This window comes from Salvelinus fontinalis, chromosome 37, assembly GCF_029448725.1.
Source record: "Salvelinus fontinalis isolate EN_2023a chromosome 37, ASM2944872v1, whole genome shotgun sequence".
Lineage (NCBI taxonomy): Eukaryota > Metazoa > Chordata > Actinopteri > Salmoniformes > Salmonidae > Salvelinus > Salvelinus fontinalis.
Window position 1 is genome coordinate 31,526,970 of NC_074701.1, and position 13,801 is coordinate 31,540,770.

Sequence of the window (13,801 nt, forward strand, 5' to 3'; positions counted from 1 at the left end):
CTGACATCATAAAGAATTTAGCTGCTGTTAGCTTAGCTGAAATGTATCTCTTTTCTAAACAATATTACATTTCTCTCATGTGCTTACTAGAGATGTGGTACATTGTAAACAAGTCTAGCTGTTAGGTCGCTAACTTTATTATTTGCCTGTTATTTAGACTGGTTTATAGAGTTTGGCTGTGGATGTGTTCCGTGATGCTTGGATGAGGAAGTCACATTTATCTTTTACAATAAAAGGTGAAATTGAAGAAAAATAGCACAAAATATTGTTTAGATGCTTTTAAGACAATAATGCTGTTTAAACGTATGTGTTGCATCATACATTCTGTTGCTCCTGTTCCAAACACATATTTGCGATAGTACGCTGCAGGGACCACTCAACAATGATCACAAATATGTAATGGTATGCGTCTGTCATGGAATTCTAGGAGTGGTGGGTGTAGAGTCAGGCGCAGAGAGTAATACTTCCAATAGATGTGTTTATTTCGCTTGGTCTAGCCAACAAACAGGCAATGACCATATAACAGGTATGTCTCCAAAAACAAGGAAAATAACATACAACAAATTACGCAGGAGGAACACAACTTCACCACTGACAGTAAGAATAAGCCCGCAAAAAAGCAGGCGGGCACTGGAAGTTTAAATAGACCCTTAATGAACCGAAATAAGCAACAGGTGAAAACAATCAAGACAAAACCAACAGAAAAGAAAAAGGGATCGGTGGCAGCTAGTAGGCCGGTGACGACGACCACCGAGCGCCGCCCGAACAGGGAGAGGAGCCACCTTCGGTGGAAGTCTTGACAGCGTCAAAGGGTTAATCTCATATTGATGTCATGGCTTACAAATTCACATCTGGTTACAAGATAGATGATTACTGTTCTACCCCCTAATATTGCCACAGGGATGGATGTTTGGTTTGGGAAGCATGCTGAGAGCAATGCTATGTTCAATGGGTTTCACACAGTGGTGTGAAGTACTTACAGTGGCAAGAAAAATGATGTGAACCCTTTGGAATAAAATGTCATCTGATCTTCATCTAAGTCACAACAATAGACAAACAGTGTGCTAAAACTAATAACACACAAATTATTGTATTTTTCTTGTATATATTGAATAATACATAATTTAAACATTCACAGTGTAGGTTGGGAAAATTGTGTGAACCACTAGGCTAATGACTTCTCCAAAAGATAATTGGAGTCAGCAGTCAACTAATTTCGAGTCGAATCAATGAGAGAAGATTTTAGATTTTGGTTTGAGCTGCCCTGCCCCATAAAAAACACAAGCAAAATTTGGGTTTGCTATTCACAAGAAGCATTGCCTGATGTAAACCATGCCTCGAACAAAATAGATGATAGACCTAAGATTAAGAATTGTTGACTTTCATAAAGCTGGAAAGGGTTACAAAAGTAAGTCAGCCTATAAATTGTCTATAAATGGAGAAATTTCAGCACTGTTGCTACTCTCCCTAGGAGTGGCCGTCCTGCAAAGATGACTGCAAGAGCACCGAGCAGAATGCACAATGAGGTTAAGAAGAATCCTAGAGTGTCAGCTAAAGACTTACAGAAATCTCTGTAAGATGCTAACATCTCTGTTGACAAGTCTACAATTCATAAAATACTAAACAAGAATGGGGTTCATGGGAGGAGAGCATGGAAGAAGCCACTGCTGTCCAACAAAAACATTGCTGCACGTCTGAAGTTCGCAAAAGAGCACCTGGATGTTCCACAGCGCAACTGGCAAAATATCCTATATTGGTTGAGGTTATTGCTGCTGTAACAGTATAACTTTACGTCCGTCCCCTCGCCCATACCCGGGCGCGAACCAGGGACCCTCTGCACACATCAACAACAGTCACCCACGAAGCATCGTTACCCATCGCTCCACAAAAGCCACGGCCCTTGCAGAGCAAGGGGAACCACTACTTCAAGGTCTCAAAGCGAATGACGTCACCGATTAAAACGCTATTAGCGCGCACCACCGCTAACTAACTAGCCATTTCACATCGGTTACACTGCCAAAGGAGGGTCAACCTGTTATTAAATCCAAGGGTTCACATACTTTTTCCAACCTGCACTGTGAATGTTTACACAGTGTGCTCAATAAAGACATGAACAATTATCATTGTTTGTGTGTTATTAGTTTAAGCAGACTGTTTGTCTATTGTTGTGACTTAGATGAAGATCAGATACAATTTTCTGACCAATTTATGCAGAAATCGTGGTAATTCTAAAGGGTTCACATACTTTGTCTTCCCACTGTAAGTAAACATACTTTAAAGCTCTACTTAAGTTGTTTTGGTGGGGTATCTGTACTTTACTATTTATCTTTTTGACAACTTTTACTTCACTACATTCCTAATTGTACTTGTACTTTTTACTCCATACATTTTCCCTGACAACCCAAAGTACTCGTTACATTTACAGGAAAATTGTGAAATTCACACACTTATCCACAGAACACGTGGTTATCCCTACTGCCTATGGTCTGGTGGACTCACTAAACACAAATGCATTGTTTGTAAATAATGTCTGAGTGTTGGAGTGTGCCCCTGGCTAGCCGTCATTTTTTTAAACAAGAAAATGACTACAGAACGTAGCCAACCTCAGCGTGAGCTTTGGTTGCGAATGGTATGAACTTTGAACTCTTATTCACTACAGAAGTGATACCTCCTAGCCGTTGACTTAGCAACAGCAGCCGCAAACGTCGGCTAGGAAAGAACAGACAGAGTATCCCGTCTACCACACAACGATGTTACTACAACGCATCCAATTTATCAGCAGAGACATTCTTCAAAGGACAAAGGCCTTCCATCTACCACCAACCTACCGAAGCGCAGCTCAGAGTAAATATTTATTGCATTTTCCTTTTCCAAATGGGCGGTAATTTAGAATGCATAAGATTCTGTATTTACGATAGACATCGCTTCTCCCTTTGTTCTTCAGTCTTCCCGCTCTTTCACTCAAACCCAGCCCCCTTTTCTTTGTGTAACCAGCTGTCATATCTGTTCCGTCCGCTAGGGACGTTTTCCTTTATGATATAATTTGTAATCAACGTATGATTCATTCTGTGTATATGTAATTCTGTGTGATTAGTTAGGTATTTAGTTAATAAATAATTAAACCCAATTTTCTATTGCTGATTCAACTTGTTAGCCAGGGTTTGTGAAGATAACCAAGAATTTACAACTTTCAGATGAGACTGAAATAAGGTGACGATTAATATTGACTGCTATTGATGTAAAATATTACTAGGTCTTTAAGAGTTTATTCAGAAGTTAACTGCTCTATAAATATTATTTTGTGGTGCCCCAACTTTCTAGTTAATTACATTTACATGATTAGCTCAATCAGGTAATATTTAATTACAGAGAAAGGATTTTATAGAATAGCATGTCATATCACTTAATCCGGCATAGCCAAAGACACGACACACTTCATGAATGGAACTCCAAAGATGTGCAGGTGAGGGTCAACAGGTAACAGAGGGAGCAGAGAGCCTCAATGAGACAAGGCAGCTTTTCACAGCTGAAGAGTCATTCCACTGCTCTGCATGACAGCAATCTCTACTGCAGTCCACACTGCCTTCTCCCACCTGGACAAGAGGACCACCTATGTCAGAATGCTGTTAATTGAAAACAGCTCAGAGTTCAACACCATAGTGCCCTCCAAGCTCATCTCTAAGCTAAGGACCCTGGGACTGAACACCTCCCTCTGCAACTGGATCCTGGACCAGTGGGTAAGGGTAGGCAACAACACATCCGCCACACTGACCATCAACACGGGGGCCCATCGGGTGCGTGCTTAGTCCCCTCTTGTACTCCCTGTTCACCCACGACTGTGTGGTAGTGCACAACTCCAATATCATCATTACGTTTGCTGATGACACAATGGTGGTATGCCTGATCACCGATGCCGATGAGACGGCCAACAGGGAGGAGGTCAGAGACCTGGCAGTGCGGTGCAAAGGCAACAACCTCTTCCTCAACGTCAACAAGACAAAGGAGCTGGTTGTGGACTACAAGAAACGGAGGACCGAGCTCGCCCCCTTCCACATCGACAGGGCTCTTGTAGAGCAGGTCGAGAGCTTCAAGTTCCTCGGTGTCCACATCACTAAGGAACTGTCATGGTCCACACACATCTACAGTTGTGAAAAGGACACAACACCTCTTCCCCCTCAGGAGGCTGAAAAGATTTGGCACGGGTCCTCAGAGCCTCAAAAAGTTATACTCAAAATCATTACAAAAGCTGCGTACTGGAAACCTGTGACTATTAATGAAGCCAATCAGAGCTTTCAGAATGACCTTCCGTCCTATCAGTGTGCCTGTCTTCAATGGGAGGAGACCAGGCATTTCTAATTAACACTGCTGGTATAAATCACCAACGTCAGTTTCTTTTATATTTCTTTCCCTTTATTTAACAAGGTAATGCCAGTAAAGTGTTGGTCGGAGCTATGATACTACAGGATTGAGAGGGTCTTGTCTAGATTCAATTGATTTTGATATCAGGCAATAAGGAAAATCATGAACATGATAATAATTCATTATTTATCGTTAAAAACAACAATGTTAAGATGTATTAAAGTGAGTTTTCTGGAAATGCACTTGATACGAACAACAGGAACCATTAACAAATACTATCTTCCATTAACAAATACTGTCTTCATTAACAAATACTATCTTCATTAACAAATAGTGTTTTCATTAACAAATACTGTCTCCCATTAACAAATAATGTCTTCATTAACAAATACTGTCTTCATTAACAAATACGTCTTCCATTGCAGAACATGGAGAAGGTTCTGATCCGTCCCACCGCGTTCAAACCGGTGGTCCCGAAGAACCGCCACTCAGTGCAGTACCTCTCCCCGAGACCAGGGGGCAACCTCTCTGAGAGCCAAGGCACCCTCAACCTCCTCATGCCCCTGTCTATCAACGGGAATAACGGAAATACAGTGGTCAATAACGTGAATACCGTGTTCAATAACGTGGTCAATGGCACGGGGAGCTACGGGAACGTTGTACCTCTGGTCGGCTCGTCCTCTTCCTCAGATAGCAAGAGGAACTCATACAGCGGAGGACGCAACGCTCGCAGCAGCCATTCCTGCTCCATGTCAGACTCTGGCCGTAACTCCCTGTCCAGCCTGCCCACCCACAGCAGCCTGGCCAATAGCGAGGCCTCCGGGTCGGGTTCAGGGTCTGTGGGGTCCGGGGTGGGCCCGGAGCCTGGGAGAACCACCACCACAAACGGGGGGTCGGGGATCAACGGAGGTCACGCCCACTCTACCTCCCACGGTCACTCAAACTCGGACAGCGGGCGGTCGTCGTCCAGTAAGAGCACAGGGTCGCTGAGTGGGCGAGGCCAGCCCCTGTCGGACAGCGGGTCGTGTGGGCGCTCGCCCCCGACCCTGGAGGGTTACGAGGGGGTGGTTAGGGAGCTGGAGGAGAAGTTGAGGGAGAGAGACCTGGAGCTGCAGCAACTCAGAGAGAACCTGGACGAGAACGAGGCCGCCATCTGTCAGGTGAGAGGGGATTTAAGCAGGCCTAAAGTGTTTCCTCGAGGAGCAATATGATTAAAATGTTTGTTTCTGTCATTTCTGCTGGTTCTATTACTAAGCTCAATTATTCCATATATACTGAATGAAAATATAAATGAAACATGCTACAATTTCAATGAAACAGTTGATATTTAAATAAATAAATTACGCCCTAATCTATGGATTTCACATGACTGGGCAGGGGCGCAGCCAGGTATTGGCCTGGGAAGGCCTAGGCCCACCCACTTGGGAGCCAGGCCCAGCCAATCAGAATTAGTTTCTCCCACAAAAGGGCTTTATTACAGACAGAAATACTCCTCAGTTGCATTAGCTGTCTGGGTGGCTGGTTTCAGACGATCCCGCAGGTGAAGAAGCCGTATGTGGAGGTACTGGGCTGGCGTGGTTAAACATGGTCTGCGGTTGTGAGGCCTGTTGGCCGTACTGCCAAATTCACTAAAACGATGTGGGAGGTGGCTTATGAACATTAGATTGTCTGGCAACAGCTCTGGTGGACATTCCTGCAGTCAGCATGCCAATTGCACGCTCCCTCAAAACTTGAGACATCTGTGGCATTGTGTTGTGTGACAAAACTGCATATTTTAGAGTGTTTTTTTATTGTTAACTTGGCAAAGGAGAAATGCTCACTAACAGGGATGTAAACACATTTGTGCACATAATTTGCGAAAAAATAAGCTTTTTGTGCGTATGGAAAATGTCTGGGATCTTTTATTTCAGCTCATGAAACATGGCAACAACACATTACATGTTACATTTATATTTTTGTTCAGTGTATACTTTTGAGCCATACTAGTACTGGTTCACAGTTTGACCTCTGGATGTGGTAACTGTATGTAACCTCTAAACTGTGACGTCTAACCCCTGACCTCCTGTCCTGTAGGTATACGAGAAGAAGCAGCTTCGCTGTGAGAGAGAGCTGGAAGAGCTGAGACAGAGCTGTTCCTCTAAGATGAAACAGGCTTCACAGAAGGCCCAGAGAGTACAACAGGCCTTACAGCTACAGGTAACAGACAGAGATACTTCAGTCAACTTAGTTTGAGAAGCAGGGCCCTTCTTTGTGTGACAGGTATTGTTGCAAGTTACATAAAAAGCTATTATTATTATTGTTTATTACTGTATGATATGTTACTTCTGTTTCGGTAGCGTCTCTTCATTTTCGGACTGTCAAAATGTCACCCTAACACCGTACCCAAACAGGCCGCACACGTGCACCATTGTGCGCAAATTGATTTTGTTCCCCACACCAAACGCGATCCTGAAACGCAGGTTGAAATATCAAAACAAACTCTGAACCAATTATATTAATTTGGGGACAGGTTGAAAAGCATTAAACATTTATGGCAATTTAGCTAGCTAGCTTGCTGTTGCTAGCTAATTTGTCCTGGGATATAAACGTTGAGTTGCTATCTTACCTGAAATGCACAAGGTCCTCTACTCCGAAAATTAATCCACACATAAAACGGTCAACCGAATCGTTTCTAGTCATCCCTCCTCCTTCCAGGCTTTTTCTTCTTTGGACTTTATATGGCGATTGGCATCTAACTTCCATAGTTACCACGATGACCGACCGAACTCAGTTCATCTTTCAATCACCCACGTGGGCATAACCAATGAGGAGATGGCACGTGGGTATCTGCTTCTATAAACCAATGAGGAGATGGGAGAGGCAGGACTTGCACTCCATTCAGCGTCACAAATAGAACTGACTTCTATATTAGCGCTTGGCAACGCAGACGCTCAATGGGGCACGCGAGCAGTGTGGGTGCAATAATTGAATAACATGTATGTTACAATTTATTTTGCAATGCTCGCAAATGCGACGTGAGCGGTGTGGTCAGCATGTAACTGTCTGTGTCTTTATTTCAGGTGTTCCAACTGCAGCAAGAGAAGAAGAAGCTTCAGGAGGACTTCTCCTCTCTGCTGCAGAACAGGGAAGAGCTGGAGAGGAGGTGTGCCTCTATACAGAGAGAGCAGACCCAGCTGGGACCACGCCTAGAAGAGACCAAGTGGGAGGTGGGTGGGTCAGACATTAGGGTTGATTCATGTACACCATTTCAAAGTAAGTGATCTCAATATTCACAAAATATTTATTCTCCCTCATTTCCTCCTTCCTTCCCTCCCCAGGTGTGTCAGAAATCAGGTGAGATCTCCCTTTTGAAACAGCAACTGAAGGAGTGCCATTTAGAGCTGAGCCAGAAGGGCGGGGAGCTGGTGGTCCTGAAGTCCCAGTTGAGAGAGGTCAGGTCCGATCTCCAGAACAGCCAGGCTACGACCCAGGAGGCTGGGTCGGCCCTACGAACACGCTCCCTGGAGCTGGAGGTCTGCGAGAATGAGCTCCAGCGCAGGAAGAGCGAAGCCGAGCTGCTCCGCGAGAATGTCGGACGCTTGGAGGAAGCGTTGGCCCGCCTCCGAGATGCCCTGGCCAATCAGGAAGGAGGTTATCTTCCTGGAGGCCAGGCACCAGCCACTAAGGGCCAATGTATGAGCCTGCCCCTCTCCCAGGGGCGTGGGGGTGTGGGGGGTGGAAGGGAGGGCCTCAGCCCCTCTGTGGGGCACCGAGAGGCGGAGGAGGGGAGGCTGGGTTGGGGAGGGGAGAGTGATGAGACCAAGGCTCAGAGGCAGAGTGCTGAAGCTGTGCTGGGACTCAGGCAACAGGTGAGCTCCAACAACAACGATGTTTATACTTTCTTTCAGTCTCATATGAACCCCCAACCCTCACACCATTGCACTAGTTTCTGTGGTTTCTCTAATGGTGTTCAGACAGTAAAACCTGTACTGTAATACATGTTAAAACCACACACTTGAAAAAACAATGTTTCAATAATTTTTTTACCATTTTCATTGCAGAATAGTGCTTGAATAATACTTATACTGCTCTGTTGTGTATTGTTTTAACATTGTGATAGAACAACTTCATATGGATTTTGAAATGATCAAATAACTTCCATTAATCAGTTAATCAACCAATCAATCCATGTGTTGTGTGTCAGGTGGAGAGGCTGAGGGCAGAGCTGATGTACGAGAGGAGGAGCAGTGAGGAGGGGTGGGGTGGATTTGAGGAGGAGAGGAGGGTCTGGCAGCAGGAAAAGGAAAAGGTGATCCGCTACCAGAAGCAGCTGCAGCAGAACTACATCCAGATGTACAGGAGGAACAGAGATCTGGAGAGAGTGATGAGAGAGCTCAGTCTAGAGCTGGAGAACAGAGATGTAGAGGACTACGACATCCACAGCGGCAGCAACGACATCCACTTCGAGGAGATCGCCGCTACTGAGATCTAGAGGGACCATACAAGGGTGTCCTCATGCCCCAGTGAGATTTAGAGACCAGACAGGGGCGTAGTCTAACCCCAGTGAGATTTAGAGAACAGACAGGGCGTAGTCTAACCCCAGTGATATTTAGAGACCAGACAGGGCGTAGTCTAACCCCAGTGAGATTTAGAGACCAGACAGGGCGTTGTCTAACCCCAGTGATATTTAGAGACCAGACAGGGCGTAGTCTAACCCCAGTGATATTTAGAGACCAGACAGGGCGTAGTCTAACCCCAGTGAGATTTAGAGACCAGACAGGGCGTAGTCTAACCCCAGTGAGATTTAGAGACCAGACAGGGCGTAGTCTAACCCCAGTGAGATTTAGAGACCAGATAGGGGCGTTGTCTAACCCCAGTGTCCTCTCGCTCCCATGACAATTAGTACCAGCACCCTGATTTGATCTGATTTCCCCATCACTGCTACTGAGAGGTCTGCGTCCAAAATGGAACCCTATTCGCTATGTAGTGCACTTATTTTGGATAGAGAACAGGTTACCGTTTTAAATTTGCATCCAGACTACAGAGGGTGTACCTGGACTTACTCCCCTAACCACAGTACCAGCACTCTTTACTTCTCTACACTCTTGGGAAAGAATGTGCTATCTAGAACCTAAACGGGTTCTTTGTCTGTTCCCATAGGATAACCCTTTGAATAACTAGTTTTGGTTCCAGATAGAACCCTTTTGGTTCCAGGCAGAACCTCAAACCAAAAAGGGTTCCCCCATGGGGACAGCCGAAGTATACTTTTGGAACCCTTTTTTGTGTGTGTATAATGTCATGGACATTGTGTATAATGTCATGGACATTAAGGGAGCATCTCTGTCTCAGGGTTGATTTACTCTACTAGACACTGGGATGCACCCTCCTCTAGGCCCTCACAGGAACAGCTGACTACCTGCAGTCAGAAAGGACTCCATCATTTCGTCATTCGGACTTGAAAGAAGTTTAGGGTGTATCTCAACAGTTTAAAGTGGCTTCCTTTCCAGATTGAGATTCACCCTCAGACCAACACATCCTCATTGCCTTCTCACATGGGTTTGATTTCCCAGCTATAGTACCAGCACTCTATGGGACGTATACTATGACTTTTGACTTGAGAAACAAGCAGGCATCACTCAAACCTTGCTCAAATCAGGGTATTGAAAGCAATGGGAGTCGCAGAAAAAGGGCACAGATCTCAGATCAAGTGAAATCATATCTGTATATAGCACACAGGGGTGACTATCTGACGACCAGCACATAATGATGACATCACAATAAAGATGACATCACCCCTCGACTGTGTTTACGTTTGTCCACAGGACTCAGAGCAAAAGTCCCACTTTTACAATGTGTTCTCATGTTACATATACACTATTCAATGGATCATCAACTGATCTAGACGTAGCAATTTTAAGCTACAGCCTGGTCTTTTCTGAGTTACAGAAACACTGGAGTATTTTAATGGAATGTATAAGGACTCTTTGCACATAGTAGGTGTCAACCATTCAGTTATCAACACCGGCTAAGACACAAACTAGGCTACACCAAGAGAATACCTGGGATCATTTTGCACAAAAATTCATAATGCTCTTTTCAGTTCTGGACGTGACTGTTCTGTCTTTCTCATGTAGTTGACCTCTTTGTATGGACACAGAAGAGATAGAAGCATGTAGCAATAAGAGAGAGTGCAGCTTGGGAGATCTCGCTCTCATATCAAAGGAAGAAACAAATCTCTCTCTCTTTCCTGTTAACTAGCACAGATTTTCATATCAAAGGAAAAAACAAACATTTATTGGTTAAAACTAAAGCTGCCCGTCAAAGATATTGATGCTGCATCGGCTGCTGGGACTGTTATGGAGCCTTCTTGGATCCGTGAGGTCAGGGGTCGTGGATCAGGAAGCCTTTGGTGGCACTTTCCCTGATGGTATCACAGTGAAAGCAACAAAACATCAATGCCAAACTGTACTGTAGACCTCCCTCCCTTGTCCTCTCTCACTGTCACACACTCTGGACTGTGAATACTCTTCCGAGTATTACTAGACCCCCCCCCTCTCCCTCCCTCACTCAAAAAAAACAAATAACACTTCCTAGTCTTCCTATCCCTGACTGTGAGACTCCCTCACTGACATGTAGATAATGTGGGTGGCATGATTGCATGTCTTTCCCTGTCTGTCAGAGTCGGTCCAGATAATGTAGGGGTTTGTGCTGGACATTGCATGATAGAGTAGCCTAAGGCATGACACCCCGGTCATTATGGAACTGTTACACTGGTTATGTTATTGCCTTGGGAGCTCCAAGGGGGATGGGACTGAAATCTCTGGTCAACATATTGGCAACCACTGGGAACCATAGAAATAAACTTACTATAATGTAATTCTATGTCTATGCTGGGAACCATGAATTAATAAGGTGGTCTTCAGTTGTGCTTTCTCATAAGAATGGATTCAACTAGAGGTGTGATCTTTTGTATTACAGAGTAAAACAAAGTATATAAAAAAAGATTCTTAACAGATAAATAAAAATCAATATGATATATGATGATGATGTGTATATTTTTTATATAGCGCCTGAAGATATTTTGTGGTAACACCGGTACCATTGTGGGTTTAATATACAAAGTATAATAAAGATTTTTATATATCTTTGCAGGACCACACATATCCCAATGAGATGATCAATAAGAATTGGAAAATGTCTAGAAAGAGTGGAATGATCTATTGCATGCATTAAAAATCATTTTTTACATCATATTTTACAAACTCAATAATTTTTTGTTGACCAAGCTGCATTTTGATTCAACTTACTGTAATATAAACGCAACATGCAACAATTTCAAAGATTTTACTGAGTTACCGTTCATAAGGAAATCAGTCAATTGAAATAAATTCATTAGGCCATAATCTATGGATTTCACATGACTGGGCACAGGTGCAGCCATGGGTGGGCCTTGGAGGGCATAGGCCCACCCACTGAGGAGCCAGACCCAGACAATTTTTTCCCCACAAAAGAGCTTTATTAATGACATAAATACCCCCCAGACAATCTCACAGGTGAAGAAGCCAGATGTGGAGGTCCTGGGCTGGCGTGGTTACACATGGTCTGCGGTTCTGAGACCGGTTGGACGTACTGCAAAATTCTCTAAAACAACGTGGGAGGTGGATTATGGTAGACAAATGAACATTTAATTATCTGGCAACAGCTCTGGTGGACATTCCTGCAGTCAGCTGCCAATTGCACGCTCCCTCAAAACCTGACACATCTGTGGCATTGTGTTGTGTGACAAAACTGCACATTTTAAAGTGGCCTTTTATTGTCCCCAGCACAAGGTGCACCTGTGTAATAATCCTGTTTAATCAGCTTCTTTTTATGCCATACCTGTAAAGTGGTTGGATTATTTTAGCAAAGGAGAAATGCTCACTAACAGGGATGTAAACAAATTTGAGAGAAATAAGCTTTTTGTGCATATGGAAAATGTGTGATTTTTTGGGGGGACCAACACTTTACATGTTCCATCTTTATTTTTGTTCAGTGTACCGGTATATACAAAAATTTGGGAAATATCCAGCTTTTAGCCAAGGTTTACATTGGTCAGCACGTTAATGGTCATCATTGTTCAATGAGATTGACAGCCAAATGAAAGATCATCATCATTCATGTCACATATCTTCATAATTTGTTGTGTTTGGCATCTTCAGACTACATGTGTTAACACAAAGCATTTAATCCAAATAATATTTCATGTGTGTTCATCACATAGAAACAGATACCTCCATCATATCCTCTGTAGCATGATTTTAACACAAGTGGAATAAGTAGCACAGGTGTAGTGAACCCTTTTCACATCTCTCACTGTTTTTCAGTATCCCATAATAACCATTTGCTGTGTAAATGTCTAACAACGAACGACATTCTAGTCCTTTACGCAAAAAAATATATATATTTCAAATGTAGCCACTGCGTCTAGACCAAAGCAACGCGTTTGTTTATGAGTCTTGTTTGTTTTCTTCCTTAGAGTGCATAAATATACAATTATATATTTGTGTATTTAGTGTTTTGTTTATTAATCTGTGGTGTTTGTAGTCATTCATGTATATTTTCATGCTGTAAATTTCTTCGACAAAATGACTTTTTATGAAAAGATACACAATGTCCCCATGGTTGTTGGAATTCCCTGTGGTGCATTGGTACACATACATATACATATATATATGTGTGTGTGTGTGTGTGTGTGTGTGTGTGTGTGTGTGTGTGTGTGTGTGTGTGTGTGTGTGTGTGTGTGTGTGTGTGTGTGTGTGTGTGTGTGTGTGTGTGTGTGTGTATATACAGTGGGGCAAAGTCAGCCACCAATTGTGCAAGTTCTCCCACTTAAAAAGATGAGAGAGGCCTGTAATTTTCATCATAGGTACACTTCAACTATGACAGACATAATGAGAAAAAAAATCCAGAAAATCACATTGTAGGATTTTTTATGAATTTAATTTATATGGTGGAAAATAAGTATTTGGTCAATAAGAAAAGTTTATCTCAATACTTTGTTATATACCCTTTTTTGGCAATGACAGAGGTCAAACGTTTTCTGTAAGTCTTCACAAGGTTTTCACACACTGTTGCTGGTATTTTGGCCCATAATTCAATGCAGATCTCCTCTAGAGCAGTGATGTTTTGGGGCTGTTGCTGGGCAACATGGACTTTCAACTCCCTCCAAAGATTTTCTATGGGGTTGAGATCTGGAGACTGGCTAGGCCACTCCAGGACCTTGAAATGCTTCTTACGAAGCCACTCCTTCGTTGCCCGGGTGGTGTGTTTGGGATCATTGTCATGCTGAAAGACCCAGCCACGTTTCATCTTCAATGCACTTGCTGATGGAAGGAGGTTTTCACTCAAAATCTCACGATACATGGCCCCATTCATTCTTTCCTTTACAAGGATCAGTCGTCCTGGTCCCTTTGCAGAAAAACAG

At 43.4% G+C, this 13,801-nt stretch overlaps 1 protein-coding gene across 1 annotated transcript; it reads left to right on the forward strand.

Moving 5' to 3' along the window:
* The first annotated feature begins 3,888 nt into the window (after positions 1 to 3,888).
* Positions 3,889 to 12,992, forward strand: LOC129835994 (leucine zipper putative tumor suppressor 2 homolog). The gene is made up of 6 exons (XM_055901707.1): positions 3,889 to 3,987; positions 4,785 to 5,519; positions 6,433 to 6,555; positions 7,419 to 7,565; positions 7,677 to 8,207; positions 8,543 to 12,992. Exons 1-6 carry the CDS (start codon positions 3,889 to 3,891, stop codon positions 8,828 to 8,830), a joined length of 1,923 nt encoding a protein of 640 aa, XP_055757682.1. The 3' UTR covers positions 8,831 to 12,992.
* The last annotated feature ends 809 nt before the right edge of the window (positions 12,993 to 13,801 follow it).